Raw genomic sequence first — 17,568 nt, forward strand, 5'->3', positions numbered from 1 at the left:
CACTGTGTGTTTATCTTTCGCGGCGCGCACCGTTACGGACTAGTCCATTTCATTGTGAAAATAGGGGGTGTATGTGTAGGGTATACGTTTCAACGTATTTCTTAAGAATATTAATAAAATGTGCTATGCTTTTGAAGCGTTCATGATGATAATGGGCCTTTTATTTGATTATTTCTTATTATTTGTTTTAGGTTGGTTGGGGCCCCCCTAATTCGACCGCTGGTAGGGGGCCCCAAGCAGCCGCCTACCTATGCCTCTATGTTAAGGCCGCCTCTGATGATTGATAGAAATTGTACTTCACTCTCGAAATTGCAGTCAAGTGCACAGGCTCTGTTACATGTCTTTACATTGCTGAGTATATGAGATTATTTTTTTGCCAAATAAATTGCATATAGACAATTTGCATACTGTGCACAGCATGCATACTACATACTTCAAAAATAGCATACACTCTTGCTGATTGCATTATCTCGTTCAGGAGAAGAATGTTATTTAAACAATGAGGCTGAATGAGGTTAAAAGAACACCAACATTTAGCATCTTGTGGCACCTGCATTCAGTTCTATTCATGGGCTGCATCTAGTTTTTTTAGCGCAATTACATGTTTGGTCTAAATGACCCATTAGTCTCCATTCATTTTCATTTCCGGTTAAAAGAATAGCGTCAGCATTCTTCAAAATTTCTACTCTTGTTTCTCACAGAAGAAAGTCATACCGGATTGAAACAACTAAAGATTGAGTAAATGACAACAGATTTACACTTTTGTGAGGACTAGATCTTTAAGGTGGCCTAAATTATTATTAAAGCATATCAAGCAGATTGCTCCATCTTTAATTATGTGCATATGAATAAAACCATTGGCTACACATGAGGAGCCAGTAAATTGACAGTATCCACAGATAGCTCATTCTTCATGTAAATATGCCAAATAATACACTCTTCACATATACTGAATACTTGCATATCTCAAATCTACCAAGCCTGCAACCTTTGTTATGTGACCAGCCGAGCTGCCAAAATGCATTTACATAAGGCAGCCAAAAAGCACAAACCAACAAATTAGTCCATTGCATATCTTCTCCTGACAAAGTGCTTCCATTTCTAAGGCAGCTGTGTATTCTGATGCTGTACGAATGCAGAATGCAGAATGAAGGTGTCTGGGGTAATTATCTATTCGCTCAGATTAACTGTGGTGAAAGCAGCGGGCGATTTCTCCCGTAAGCATTCATTTATTGATGCCCAGGCACACAGCTACATTATTCTATCCCCCCTGCCAAGCTTTATATGCCCCCCCCCCCAATGCTCACCCTTTGATCCATCTGTCTGTCCAATGTCTGTCAGTCTCAAGGACGTCTGGAAATATCTTCTGCATGATAGCATAGCAATTTCATTGATAAGCTTTTTTGCATTATTTTATGGCTATTTGACGTTTAATCTTGATGTGGAAATTGTTAACAAAGACTGAAAGGTTATCCCTGTTTGCTGTATGATTTTTAATTTGTAGTCGTGCTAAGATAAGCATCACTGTAGACACTATAGTTAAAATCCCATTCATTTTTCCATAGGGGAATTGATTATTAACAATAACTTCTAAACATTTAAAGACCGACTTACTGTGAGCTCTGAGGTTGTTAATGGATATGCTTCTGTTGAAGCCATTAGTCTGTGTTACTTAAACCTTTTTTTTTTAAATCATGTTTAATAGTAGAATTATTATTGAAGAACTATACTACCCATGATCCTGAAGGGAAACAATCATACAGTCAGAAAATCGCTGCCAACAAAGTGCAGGAAAAGAGCTATGCAGCGATCGCCTACTCCCATGATGCACTGCGAATGATGCAATCTCGCAATGTCTGTTTATAGTAGAATATTTTGCATTGGATTTTAAATATATTGATTCTATACTTATAATCAGCTATTTTTATATTTCTCCATTGTTTTTAATTCGATTATATCATACGCAGTGTTTCATGGGATTGTAGTTAATTCCCTCATTAGGTACATGTCTCGTACTTTTGTCTTTGTGCCTGATTTTGAAATCCTTTTTTTGGTTTAAATCAAACCTGTATCTATAGTAGGGACCAGAATATAAAACTTGGGCCTAGCAACCACCCAAAACACCCTAGCAACTGCCTAGCAATGTGCCAATTTGTTTAAATTACTGTTTATAATTTGTTTAAAAGGTTATTGTGCAATAAACACAATATAATATTCTCCTCTTGATATTTTTAATAATGAAACTGCACTTGGATTAGGACAAACACTTTGTTGTTTAACTGAGTGACACATAATGATGGTCGCCAATATAGGACAATCAAAGTCGTAATCTAACTGACCTGCCTGTGCTTGACACATTGATCTCAAAGGCTACTGATTATGGCACTCTGAATGTCGCCATGGTGACCAATATTAGGACCAGATAATGAGATTAAATAATACTAATATTAAGACTTTAAGACTAGATTTGCTCAAGAAAATGGATAAGTGGTGCTCACTCATGCGAAAGTCAGACATTGGTGGTTGTCAGGGCATTGCTGTGTGGTTGCTGAGGTGTTTGTAATCATTTCAGCGCATTGCCATGTGGTTGCAAGGGTGTTATGGGTATTTGCTAGGTGGTTGCTTACTGACCCAAGTCATAAGAGCCAACCCCATTGTCTATAACATATATGTCTCTATGGATCGACTCCCTCTTTCAATGGAAGTCTACAGGATTTATTGACCGATTTATTTTACCGTCCGAAAAATGTCCACATTTTTATTTCTGCAAAAATGTTAGCATCGAAAATTGTACATCTGATCCCTTAGAACACAGTATAGACATCTCCTGTGCTGTTCTCCTGGGCCATTTTGTGTCCCTCTGCACCATTTTTCAATTGGTTTTTCAGTATAAATATGCACAAGAGGACATCTTTGACAGTTGTGCAGAATCTTGCACAGGAATGCTGACTTTGTCAAATGGCCCCTTATGTGGCTCATACAAAGTGTCCTAAAGAAGCAGGAAATGTGTTAGAATATCTTGTCTGGGTTTTACCAGCTTGGCCTTTGCAGAACGCCCTCCTATCACCTTCTCGACCAACATCTCTTATAAAGGGCGCAGGGTCAATATCTAGATTTTCTGCACAGTTGTGTCTTCAGGCTTCTCTGCGGGTTTCCTAATGAATCATTTATGTGAGTGAAAAGGCTATCTGAATGTCCGATGTATCGCAAGGGCCTGCTTATGATACGAGAGATTTGAGCATTCTTTGCATATTTAGGCATCAGAAAAGATGGAATTAGATCTTTTCAGTCCAAAGTCCAATCGAGCGCTCGATTTCCTGAATGGTAACACAGTTTTTGTTCTGTATCCGCTGCAGTTATACAGGTCATGTGGTGGGGAATGGACTGCAAGCCCAGAGACATAACCCAGAGATAAAATTCAAAAGTCCTGATCCAGTTCTGGTCACTGTGAAGGAAAGATTAGAACACTTTAACCAGGTAAGCTCATCAACATCTCAGACTGGAACGTCAATAATATATAGAACAATTCTGATCTATCTGAAATTAACTGCACATTTGACTAAATCAATATTTGTGTTATGAATGTTAAGTTCTAGTGTGGTATAAATGTGGAAAATTATGTGGTTTCTTCATTTGTTACAATTGAAATGTATCATTTGATTCCATGATAAAAAATATTCGCAACTAATTAGACATTTCATTTTCAAGTCAAAATAATTATGGAGGCCATTAGCGCAGAATGCGTTTTGCTTTAATTTGTTGCTCTGCATCTAGCTTTTAAATGGCAAGAATTTGTTTGGTTTTAACAGCCTATAAAACTGCAATAATTTTTGCGTCAGTCTACGCTGTTTTTCTATTGTTTTTCTATGTGAACATAATGGACGTACTTGATCATCGCAGCACAATGCATTTTTTTTGCACAGGATTGTTGCATTTTTAGACACAATGTCAAATTAAACAGTCCATCAACTTTTAAACTTTGCGTTCGGTTTCCTTCGTTGTGCTGTGTCTAGCTTTTATACCGCAAGAATGCGTTTGGTCTGAAAGGTCCTAAAACTGCAGTCAGTTTTGCTTCAGTCTGCGCTCTTTTTTTAATTGTTTTTCTATGTAAACATGATGGATGTCTTTGAACGTTGCACAACCTGTCTCTGTTTTTCAGTAGTTTGCGCAATAGTGTTGTATTTTTTATGTCAAGTTAAAAAGGCCAACATTTAAAAATGTGTCTCGAGACACATGCTTTTGTTTTCATTCATTACGCTGTGTCTAGCTTTTTCACCGCAAGAATGCCTTTGGTCTGAATGGCCCCTAGCACTGCAGTCGTTTTTTTTTTTTTTCATCAGTCTGTGCTGTTTTTCAATGTTTTTTTCTGTTTAAACATGATTGACGTCTTTGACTGATGCACCGGCCATCAGTTGTTCAGTGGTAGTACTTTTAACTTCCTTAATTTATAATTTTTTATTTTAATTATATTTTTTCATCCTGTTTGCTTCCTAAAGTCAAATATGAGAATTATATTTGAGGATTAAAGGTGGACTCCACCTTTTTCCTCACTAAAAAAGTTTATCACCTAAAGACATGAATATGCAATTTACGTTGCAAATCATGACCACTCACATTAAAATGAAGACTCCAGTCATGGGGGCCTGGGTAGCTCAGCGAGTATTGACGCTGGCAACCACCCCTGGAGTCACATGTTCGGATCCAGGGCATGCTGAGTGACTCCAGCCAGGTCTCCTAAGCAACCAAATTGGCCCGGTTGCTAGGGAGGGTACAATCACATGGGGTAACCTCCTCGTGGTTGCTATAATTATATAAAATATTGACCTCAAGGCTCTTCATAGCCTAGCACCTTCCTATCTTCTCGAACTTCTTCATGTATATTCTCCTACCCGCAATCTTAGATCCTGTTCCCCTCTCTCTCTCTCTCTTGTGATACCTTCGGTTCGTCTAACTTCTATGGGGTCCAGATTCTTTTATAGTGCTGCTCCACGACTCTGGAACTCTTTACCGCCAGATATCCATAATTGTGATTGTCTTTCCACTTTCAGGTCCCTCCTCAAAACCCACCTTTTTAAATTGTCTTTGCAGTAACGCACTCAACAAGCCACGTGATAAGTGAATTGACGGTCTCAGATGCAGAGGCAACTGAGATTCGTCCTCCGCCACACGGATTGAGGCGAGTCACTACGCCACCACGAGGACCTAGAGCATATTGGGAATTGGGCATTCCAAATTGGGGAGAAAAGGGGGAGGGGAAAAAAAGACTCATATCAGTAACCTTATAAAAGCTATTCAACATGAAGAGGGTTTGCACATGGGGGCTGCCACGTTAAAATCACATGACCAGTCAAATACTACTCACTTAATCTCAGTAACCATCCTCATGTTTGAAACTTTCACTTATTGATTAAAGTAATCATGGATGATTGTGAATAATACTACATTTCTACAATGGCATCTGAAACTGAAAACTGTTGATTTTAAATGAAGCTGCATCCACACCACTAGGTGTCACTGTAAGTCCAAGATGGCACAAAGACAAAAGTTACTGAGTGCACCTTTAAAATGGAATAAAAAAGGCCTTCTAAATTCAGATTTTTAATGGTGCCCAACCCTTCTTTTCAGATGTACTCTAACCCTAAGCCCAACAAAATCTGAATGTTTGCTTTGTGAGCCAAGAAGAAGACATTAAAAACCACCAGAAATGCATACTTTCAAGTTTGCCCACTAAACAAAAATAGGCCAGGCCTACCAGAAATGGTCTGCCAAGCAAGCGCAAGTGATGAGAGCGGTGAGACGTGATCATTAGTCCTGGGTTTGCTCTGTGATCAGTCTGCAGCAAGATCAGACCGATCATCCCCAATGGGAGTGTTGAAGACCTCCTTGGCATGACGACAAAGTCTGTCGCTGCTGCAGCTGCTTTTGGGAGGGGATGGAGAGCAGTTCAATTGGCCCTTTGGAAGCCATTTTGTAACGTCTTTCATTGCTCAATTAAAACCAGACGGTCTGGTTCTACATTATGCTCTAAACCCGACCCATCCCTGGCCCAAAGCGCTGCCGAGTTTGTGTGGAGGACTTGCGTCACTGGCAGGCAACAAAGAAGGGAAAGTACAGTTGTGTTAGGGGTTGAGGAAAAGGTCACTTTGATGAAACTCTTGTGAAAGTAATTCCATTATTTCTTTAGGTTGTCAAGTCCATGTTGAGGTTCTCACACTATTTTTCACTGACCAGTCACCTGCTAATTTTTAAGGGCTAACTAGAATAATTCACCAATCCTAAATAAAAACAACTAAACTAAATGATCACCAACAAGCACCGTCTCCTCCCAGACATTTTTGCATCATTTCCAACATGTTTACCTTTTCCTGTGGCACTGTTGAGCGTGTTGCATGAGCAGCCTCTGAGATACGGGTTTTGATCCAGTTGAAAGTAGGAAGAAATTGCATTCATATAATCATTGATGATCGCGATTCGGAATATTTGTTTTCCATATAAAATCAAATTTTTACTCCACCGATGGTTAGGGTTGGGGTTTGCGTTAGGTAATAGAGTTAATCGAATCTTCATTACTGTTGACTATACTACATCATTTACCACTAAAAGCTCACTTTTGGCACCACTCTGAAACCGAAGCTCACATGTGCCCATACGTTCAAAAACACTTCCAGCTTCGACCACTGGGGCAGTGATTCAAATATCAGTAAGCACATACCGATTTCAGCTGAAGAAGTTTCGACAAACTTTCGTTGAATTCACCATGAGATCAGTTCAAGCTAATTTCTACATTGGGAACCTAATTATTATGGTGTACAGATCCATTTCAGAAGTCTTTGTTTCAGAAGTGTTATACAGCCCATATTAAGTGTCCTGAAAATGTAGGACGTGTGTTAGACACTGAACAGTACAGAAAGTGTGACAGAGGATATTATGACATTGTACCTTGTGTCTTAAGTTACACAATTGTCCCCAGAGCTGTATGAGAACTTTAACCTGATGAGCTCTGATGCCTTTTCAAGTAAAAAACTGAACCGTGGGGCTTTATGATAAATCTTACACTGAGAATGAGAGGACATTTAAAATATTTCAGCAAATGAAAGGGTGATAAGCAGGCCAACACAAAATCTGTGCCAGAAGAACTCGGTAGGAACTTTGATTACATTTATTTTCCATTTGACACGAATCAAGAGTAAAACTGCAGATTGTCAGTTCATGAACACTTCATAAAAACCCTGTTCCTCACACAATTCTATCTTGTGACACAGGGCTGTATCTAGAGTGGTGAAAGGTGGGAATGATTCTAGGGGCCCACAGGTCCAGGGTGGCCCGACAACATATTCTAAACAGTATTTTTTAAAAGGAAAGGGGCCCAAAGTAATATACAGTGCATCCAGAAAGTATTCACAGCGCTTCACTTTTTCCACATTTTGTTATGTTACAGTCTTATTCCAAAATTTATTGAATTCATTAATTTCCTCAAAACTCTGCAAACAATACCCCATAATTACAACATGAAAGAATTTTGTTTGAAATCTTTGCAAATTTATTAACAATAAAAAAATGAAAAGATAAAAAAAAAATCACATGTACATTAGTATTCACAGCCTTTGCCATGACACTCAAAATTGAGCTCAGGTGCATCTTGTTTCCACTGATCATCCTTGAGATGTTTCTACAACTTGATTGGAGTACACCTGTGGTAAATTCAGTTGATTGGACATGATTTGGAAAGGCGCACACACACCTGTCTATATAAGGTCCCACAATTAAAAGTGCATGTCAGAGCACAAACCAAGCCATGAAGTCCAAGGAATGGTCTGTAGACCTCCGAGACAGGATTGTATCGAGGCACAGATCTGGGGAAGGGTACAGAAAACATTCTGCTGCATTGAAGGTCCCAATGAGCACAGTGGCCTCCATCATCCGTAAATGAAAGAAGTTTGGAACCACCAGGACTCTTCCTAGAGCTGGCCGCCTGGCCAAACTGAGCGATCGGGGGAGAAGGGCCTTAATCAGGGAGGTGACCAAGAACCCGATGGTCTCTCGGACAGTGCTCCAGAGTTTCTCTGTAGAGAGAGGGGAACCTTCCAGAAGAACAACCATCTCTGCAGCACTCCACCAATCAGGCCTGTATGGTAGAGTGTCCAGACGGAAGCCACTCCTCAGTAAAAGGCACATGACACTGGACCTCAGACTGGGGCGAAGGTTCATCTTCCAACAGGACAACGAGCCTAAGCACACAGCCAAGATAACAAAGGATTGGCTACGGGACAACTCTGTGAATGTCCTTGAGTGGCCCAGACAGAGTCCAGACTTGAACCCAAGTGAACATCTCTGGAGAGATCTGAAAATGGCTGTGCACTGACGCTCCCATCCAACCTGATGGAGCTTGAGAGGTCCTGCTAAGAAGAATGGGAGAAACTGCCAAAAAATAGGTGTGCCAAGCTTGTAGCATCATACACAAAAAGACTTGAGGCTGTAATTGGTGCCAAAGGTGCTTCAACAAAATATTGAGCAAAGGATGTGAATACTTATGTACATGTGATTTTGCTTCTAGCGCCACAGAGTGGACATTTGCTACTGCCATGTGTAATACAATTTTGTTAAAACGTCAACAGGAAAGTCTGCAGATTCTGTCAGGGCCTGGTGATTAGCAAGAGACACTCAAGCTTGATTCAATGTGCATTAATAGTTATTGAGAAATTAATATTACAGCACTGTGTCCCAAGAGTGAGTCATCTAAACCTTATGGGAAAGATTAATGGCTTTCCAGGATAAGTTTGCATCAAAGAGAGAAACATGAGATCTTTTTTTTTTCTTTAAATCTTCCATGCATCCTTTAGCTTTGAGCGGACAGTGTGACGTCATACTCTTTTGCATAAAGCTAAGTTATTTATGAGCCCTCTAAGCGAAAACAGCGAATGAAGAAATCCGTGGCTCGACTTACACAGCTTTATGATCCAGGATGTGTCAAGGAGGGCTGCTAATGTGTATGAATGCTTTCATAACCTGCTACCTAATGTATACATACATCACGCAAACTCATATGCATACGTATGACACATGCAAGTGGATGTATTTCAATGCAAACTAAAGACAGCGAAGTCCAGGTTAAAGGGATAGTTACCCAAAAATGAAAATTCAGTCATCAGTGATTCAGTGTATGACCTCAGAAGACTTGTATGTGCTACTTTTATGGACTAATTTTACTTGTATGGACTACTTTCATGTTTTGCTTGTCCTTTTGGAGCTGAACAAAGATATACTGCATATGCATGTGTTTGAAACGACATTAGGGTTTGTGAATATTGACAGAATTTTAATTCCTTGGGTGAATTATTCCTTTGAATGGCAGCAAATGCTCTGTTTCATTGCAAAACAGTTTGGCAGTGTGCAAAATACAGATGTATCATCTGTCCCCTGCCAGACTTTGCATCGCTTTCCTTTGACCATTAGAGATGAGTCTCAGTCCAGTTGATGAGGTTACGGCACTGGATGAGGCTTGTTGTCAAGGAGACGTGGTTTGGCAACAAAGACCTCCCTCAACCAAAGCATCTTATCGATCTGTATACATGAATAGTGTCTAAAAACACTTGCGATCGTACATCTGAGCCCTGCAAGAGGTAGAAGGGAATTTGTTTTCCAGTTGACTTGCTTTTCTATTTGTAGAATGTTTTTCTAGCTGAAAAGCAATCATAGGCCAAACTTTTTGAGATATATGGAAGGTAGATGGATGAGTCTTGGGCATAAGCTGTATCAGACACTACTGTATGTTTGATCTACCACATAGACATTTTAGTATGTGGCATATTTTGCAAAGTAGTTGATTGTATAAGTAGTGTATGTTCTTTTCACTGCAAAATTTAGCCAAATTTAATAATACAATAAAATAATATATTCTTGTTTTATAAAACAAGGCCTTGCAGGCTATTGGTTAATGTCAACCTGCCCTTTTGTTAAGTCCCACCCTACATTTTTTATTTTTTAAATTTCCTGTTTTTCACTTCGAATTGTCACATTATAGAAGTAAAAAGGGTTGTTAATGCCACTTAATGACTTTTTTTTATCTAGCTAGGTTTAAAAAGCATCAAGAAAGAAACATATGACTTAACACACTCATGACTTTAATACTGACAATATTGGCTAGATATGTTTATGAGCACAATGACTCAGGAAAGAGGGCGAGAGATCCTTGTATTAATTGTTTCTTCTCTTATCACAAACAGTACAATTAAAATGTAATGTGTTGTTAAATTGAACAATGAAGCAGGCAGGGAGTAAAGAAAGCGCTAATAAGTATGTCCCTGCTATTTTATCTAAATTGATCGGAGGGGTAGCCGCTTTGGCTGAGAGGACAGCCTGTTCCAGCTGTGTTGCCATGGCTTTCGCCTGATGCATGGCATAATTCATTATACAGGAGTTAATTAACAGTTCCCTGGGGGACGTTCTCCACAAAGTCAGTATGGAATTTAATTGTCTGGAGTTCCTTGTGAAATGCTGTCAAGAAGGAACGAAATGCGACAGAATGGAATTCACACTGATGCTTGAATGTAGCGCAGTACAACAAAAGATTTTAACACTGTGTCCTTATAAGGCGCAGCACAATAAAAAATGTTGAGCAGTACAAGCTTTATTTTCCAAGTGAAAGATTTTTTTGTTCAAACCAACTGAAATCGCACCAAACGATGGTTGCATGGTTTCTATTTTTAATTTATTTTGCCATGACAAAAATCACTGTAGTAGCGGACAGTTTAGTGTAATGTACTCCGTAACGCCCCTTGTGGCAACATTGGGAATGCTCTCAATTATTATTTTTTGTTCTAACCAGCTGCGATCACAAGAAACATTGGTTGCATGATTTCTGTTTTTGTCATGCTCCATAGTCCTGTTCACATAGCTGTATAATAAACATCAAATATGTTGTAATTGGCTGTGATTTTGTGGCGTAGTGCAGCATTTTGGATTTTATGTGTAGACCGACAAATTTGACATCAAAATGATGTTAAAAAAACATTTCCGACGTAACTCACGTTTTTAATCCTAACTGACTGCGACAAAAAACAGTACATTTTGTATGTTGCTTTTATTGATTTTTGTAACAACAAACTTGCATGGTTACGACAGGGTTTTACGACACTGTAATACCTGGTTATGGGATAATTTCCACCTGGTCACAACATGTTATATTATCCCAACGCGACAAGCTAGAACGTTGCTATTATTATAAACAACGTTATTGTCTGAAACATACTCACTGTAAACTCTTCCAACTATGCAAGCTCGTTTTCATGCGTTACATATCCAAATGTATCTGAAACCAATTTATAACCCATACTTGTAATGGAAGTACTCATTGCATTCTAAGCGTTGCCACAAGAGGCGCTATAGGGGACATTAAAGATTCTTTATTTACGTTTCTTTTGCATAGTCACGCCCAGTCAAGTGCTCAGCCTTTCGAAGTTTAATCTTTTGACTGCGAACATATACAGATGCATTCAACACATAAACAATAAATAGTGTCTTTAGTACAGTCAATGGCAGGCACATGCGCTAATGACGCACACAGACGAGGACTACGCTGATGATAAAATATGTGTCACGAACACTGTACATGAGGCGTTTCGGTTGCAGAACAATACTTTGAAAAGAATCTTGCTAAGCAAGTTAGTAAAATGTGTTAAATAGTCAACAAATTTATAGCAAGACACCTAAATACCAACACACGCTGCTGAACAGCCCAGAAATTGAAGGTAACTCTATCGCCCCCTTGTGTTATGAGTTTACACATTACGTCTGTGTTTGGATACTTGCGCAGATTGTTACTGGCCTTAATCATGCAGCAGACATGTAAACAGCTTTGTTGATTAGAACAATGTTGCTTTTGTGCTTTTCTGGTTAAAAATAAATTTGAAAGCTATACTGAATCTGAAAATAGAAACAATGGGATGCCAGAAAAATAACCCAGTTAAGATGTTTTGAATTATGCACTTGTACAATCCCTGAGCTTTTTCACAGTTCTGAAATCCCCCACAACTGCACATGTTTAATAATCTTGCGCTATAGAAATTGAATTTGCACTTGAGCGAGTTCATGTTTAGTGGGCTGGAATGCTTCTCTTATGAGCCCTGACGTCTTGCCTGGAAGCCTTTGTTGGAAAACTTGATAAGTGATTTTGACTCACTCACTTGCTTCAGAGGGACTCATTTCTATAAAATTCCCCCAATTACAGCTTGTGAATTTGAGAGCAGAGCTGCAGTAGTTGTTGTGGTGCACCAACTGCAGTGTATTTCAGACTATGAACAAAGATTAATGGGTTTGTTATAATTTAGAAAGTATGAAAGTAAGGAATAATATAGTAGTAAAATTGTACTTTGTAACATTTTTCATTAAAGCTAAAGTATGTCATTTTTTGAGTGACAATTAAACTTTAGGATCTCCTGATAATGTGTGTCTGATGTCAAAGTGCACTTCTGCTTCAGCAGACAGGTGCTGAGATTTCTGTTGTGTTACAGGAGCTGTGGGGTGAGGCGGGTTTGGCAACAGATGGCCACGAAGAAGCTGACACGGGCAGCGGCGATGCGGCAGAAGGCAGCGGTGATTGTGACGATGAAGATGGCTGTCAAGGATCGGGACACAGCAAAGGTGAGACAGGTGAGTTTGCTCCTATTCGTCCTGTGCGTCAGCCAACCTCTCTTTGCATTTACTTGATATAGAGCTCCCATGAGGGGACATTGTTCACATGTTACTTGGAAACCATGGCCATTTACTGTCTTGTGTTTGTTTTAGGATGTCATACTCTTCCCACTTTGTACAGTGTTGACAACAACATGGCATTTTGGACTGATTTTGTTCCTTTCTGCTTAACATCTTCTTTTTCAGGCAGGCAAAGGAAGTAAGTACAAGAAAGAAAATATGGTAGAATGGAAAGGAAAAAATAAGTAATAGGAAAGAAAGAAAGAACGGACAAGGAAGGAAGGTAGAATGGAAAGGAAAGAACATACATAATAAGGAAAGAAAGAAAGAAAGAACAAAAGAAAAGAAGGAAGGGAGGGAGAGAGGAAGGAAGGAAAGAAGAAGGGAAGATAGATAAAGAAGGAAGGAAAGAGAAGGAAGGAAGGAAGGAAAGAGAAGAAAGGAAGGGAGAGGAAGGAAAGAAGGGAAGAAGGAAGGAAAAGAAAGAAAGTAAAAAGATAGAGATAGGAAGAAAGAAAGAAAGAAAGAAAAAAAAGAAAGAGATAGGAAGGGAGGAAGAAAGAAAGAAAGTAAGAAAGAAAGAAAAAAGATAGAGATAGGAAGGGAAGAAAGAAAGAGATAGATAGGGAGGAAGAAAGAAAGAAAGGGAGGGAGGAAGGAATGAAGAAGGGAAGATAGAGAAAGAAGGAAGGAAAGAGAAGGAAGGAAGGGGAAGGAAGGACAAGAAAGAAAGAAAGTAAAAAGATAGAGATGGGAAGGAAGGGAGGGAGGAAGAGAAGAAAGAAAGAAAGAGATAGATAGATAGGGAGGAAGAAAGAAAGAAAGAATGAAAGGGAGGGAGGGAGGGAGGAAGGAATGAAGAAGGGAAGATAGAGAAAGAAGGAAGGAAAGACAAGGAAGGAAGGGGGAGGAAGGACAAGAAAGAAACAAAGAAAGAAAGAAAGTAAAAGATAGATATAGGAAGGGAAGAAAGAAAGAAAGAAAGAAAGAAAGTAAAAGATAGATATAGGAAGGGAAGAAAGAAAGAGATAGGAAGGGAGGGAGGGAGGAAAGAGAAAGAAGGAAGGGGGAGGAAGGAAGGATAGAAGGGAAGATAGAGAAAGAAAGAAAGAAAGAAAGAAAGAAAGAAAGAAAGAAAGAAAGAATGAATGAAGAAAGATAGAGATAGGAAGGAGGAAAGAACGAAAAAAGGGAGAGATAGGAAGGAAGGAAGGAAGGAAGGAAAGGAAAGAGAGTCCAGGCTCAGTGCTGCTTTTATGAGGTCATGCATTTTTGTCCATTGGTTTCAGATACAAAACATTTCCATGTAGAAATTTTGCTTCAACCATTGACCTCTTTGCTAATGTTTGGTTCACAGAATGTGGCCATTTATTTGTATTTATTTATTTTTTGCTTGTGAAACTATGGCATTTTTTAATTATAAACAGTAGACCTACTCTAAACACATGTAATAAAATACAAAATATAAATGTTTATAAGTTGTAACAAAAATGTATTTTATTCCCTCACTCCCCTAATGTAGCCTCTGATGAATATAATAGAGCTGAAGTAGTGATATGATAATATTTAGGTTGAGGTTGTGCCTCCACTTAACTGATACTTGAGATGTGTTGCTAGACTTCAAAATCAGATGAACCGCAGTACAAATGTGGTATACCAATGATACCAGCCCGAATAATTGAGAACCAACTGATATACTCCAACTCTAGATAAACATTTTAATGCAAATATTATGTTATCATATTATGGATGATAAACGCCCTCCATTTGTAACCTTACTAATTTGCTCTCAGCGCCCCCTGGCATCCTTTGAATGCCCCCGTTTTGAACCCCTGCTTTATAGCAATACAGTGGCCACACACTTTTCAGCCATCTTGTTTTTCCCATTCATTTTTCTCAGTAAAATAGCACACTTCGTGGCAGTTCAATTATGTACAGTACAAAATTGTGCACATACTCCCACAGATGCAAACACTCCCACCTGTGCCCACTTGCACTTTGCGCTAGCACGAAAATTACACTTAGAATTAGCACTCTCATGAAAATTGAAGAAGACGTAGCATGAGGTTGTTGTGCATAGAGCTGCTCTTAGCCGCTCATGAAAATAGAGCCCTTAAAGCACAGCTTTTTAAAATGGACTAAGCCACCAAAAAAAGGTGTAAAACCATTGATCTTTAATATTTTCAACTTCAAGCAAAAACAAAGAAGCTGTTCATCTATCTCTTGACAACCTCGCCCACAATTTTTCAACAAGTGCTGTCATGGTGCTGTCATGTTGACAGAAGTTACAGTTCCACTTTTATCCTTGACAAATTGCCTTACTTTTTCCATAGCAATATTTTATCTATTTTTATTTTCCTAATACCAAATACTCACCTCAAATTAATTCCTGTAAAAATGAATTGTTGAATGACAGCCAGTTTCATCTGGGGTCACAGTGGTCCAGTGATTGATTATCACAAGCTCAGCGACCACAGAGCTGGTGATAATCAATAAATTATTAATTTAGCTGGAAGCGGTTCATTACCGGAGACCAGAGCATCATGATACCCACTCTCTCTCTCTCTCTCTCTCTCTCTCTCTCTCTCTCTCTCTCTCTCTCTCTCTCTCTCTCTCTTTCTCATCTAGCTTTCCATTCTCTGTGTCTCTCATCAATGATGCTGAGATAAGCACTGAGATAAGACGTGTAATTTGCATTGTTTGTTTTCATCTAGTCTACCTTGTTATTATTGGCCATGACCGATCATCTCTTTACAATAAATATATATATAAACAGTATTTATTCTAGCCCACAGTGTCAAAAGAAATATATATATATATATATATATATATATATATATATATATATATATATATATATATATATATATATATATATATATTATTATTATTATTATATAATGTGTCATTGAGTGACGTGCTGATAAACTTAACCCTGAAAATGAAAAGGAAAAAATGTTAATTCAACCCAAATATACGGCTAAAATGAAAACGAATGCAAACTAGTTCTACAATTAAATGTAAGCGACATTTGTTGAATTATCAAGTAATTTAATGATTCATTTATTGGTTTTATAGTTTTTGTAATTATTTCATTATGAGAGATTTTGTTTTTTAATATTTCAATATTTATTGTAATTATTTAATTTGGAGTAATTTGGCCCTCCATATTATATTATATTCAGGGTTGGGGAGTAACGAAATACAAGTAACAGGATTACGTATTTAAAATACAAAATATTAGTAACTGTATTCCACTACAGTTACAATTTAAATCATTGGTAATTAAAATACAGTTATATTTATAAAGTATTTTGATTACTGAAGAGATTACTTTGCATTTTATTGTCATTTGATTTATTTAATATTTAGTCCTTTCAGATGGAAAACATTTCTACATATAAATGATGCGATCCAAAGTGCATTTGAACAGCACTGAAACACTTTCTTATGATGTGTTACAGTCATACGAGCAGACAGAGAAGTGAGTTTGAAGGAAGTTTGGAGCAGAAGACATGGAAATAAACTGCTATTTCTAGCCATTTTACACCCACATGTTACCAGACACGATCATATTTTTATATCAAGAAAATTCATGTTGGATCATAATTTCTTTTTTCTAGTAAAACCTTTGATATTAGGGCAAAAATCTGATTTTTTTTCTTCTTTTTCATCCCAATTTGGAATGCCCAATTCCCAATGCACTCTAAGTCCTCGTTGTAGCATAGTGACTCAATCCGGGTGGCGGAGGATGAATCTCAGTTGCCTCTGCTTCTGAGACCGTCAATCTGTGCATCTTATCACGTGGCTTGTTGAGCGCATTACCGCAGAGATGGCTTTGTTGTTTTAGAAACAACGCTGCATAAGAGTTTTTATAGTCAAAACAAGTGAATAAATCTCCCAGTGCTGAAGAAGTAATCCAAAGTATTTAGATTACGTTACTGACCTTGAGTAATGAAATGGAAAATGTTACAAATTACATTTTACAGCATGTATTCTGTAATCTGTAGTGGAATGCATTTAAAAGTAACCCTTCCTGATTATATTCTATTAAATTATACTATGTTATATTATATTAAGTACTGTATAAAATAATGTATTTTAATAATAACTGTAATAATTAATAATTAATTTGTAATATTGGCTGGAAATTTTACAACTATAATATAACATCATGGATGCTATGAATTCTATAATGTAATACAATGCAAAGACTCTCACGAATCATTCTCGCAATTTGGTCAGCCAGCTGGATAGCTTACCTTTGTGACATTTAAATCAGCAGAATTTGCAACAATAATGTTCAATACATATAAAAAAATTACTAATTTGTAATTGTCCGAGGCAAAAAGTATGATCAATGAATGTAAAATGTAGCATGTAACAGTTTAATAACAGTATAGGGCAAGTCATGTTTTCGTTAACTAGCCTGAAAGCCTCTCACACTGGCCCCGGGGCCTGGGCCATTGTTATTGTTGAGCCAGATGAATGGAGATCCAAGCCATGGTCTGTTTGAGGGTGTGGCCCGATCTTCCAATGTGTTGATTTAAAAAACAAATTTTGCATGCGCTGCCTCCGAGAGCCACATAAAATTGCACATTGATCTTTTCCTGCAGAACCCCAGAGGATCAGATCTGAAACGGGTACGTTCACTGTCTGTGTCAATAATGCTAATACAATTCGGTGAGGATGGAAACTGAAGCTCTCTTGTTGCCAAGCTCAAAATCGAGACCTGTTTTCTTGACTGATTTTTAAGTTTACCTTTTTTCTTATTTATTCATTCCTTTCTTTTTGTCCCCGCTTTGTCCTTTCCTGTCCGTTATTGGACCTCTGAATTTGCAGAGCACGTGGGGGATGTGGTATTTAAAATGTAACTCT

The 17,568-nt window shown here is 38.1% G+C and overlaps 1 protein-coding gene across 2 annotated transcripts in view; it reads left to right on the top strand.

Moving 5' to 3' along the window:
* Window positions 1-17,568, top strand: part of LOC127639965 (glypican-5-like) — a 58,397-nt gene that overhangs the window by 26,656 nt on the left and 14,173 nt on the right. The window contains exons 7-8 of one of the 2 annotated variants that reach the window (XM_052122324.1): window positions 3,357-3,477; window positions 12,510-12,648. In XM_052122324.1, coding sequence (XP_051978284.1) covers window positions 3,357-3,477; window positions 12,510-12,648 — 260 coding nt within the window. The remainder of the gene's footprint in view (window positions 1-3,356; window positions 3,478-12,509; window positions 12,649-17,568) is intronic. The other variant, XM_052122325.1, reaches the window with a different exon arrangement.

Source organism: Xyrauchen texanus, chromosome 48 (genome assembly GCF_025860055.1).
Source record: "Xyrauchen texanus isolate HMW12.3.18 chromosome 48, RBS_HiC_50CHRs, whole genome shotgun sequence".
Lineage (NCBI taxonomy): Eukaryota > Metazoa > Chordata > Actinopteri > Cypriniformes > Catostomidae > Xyrauchen > Xyrauchen texanus.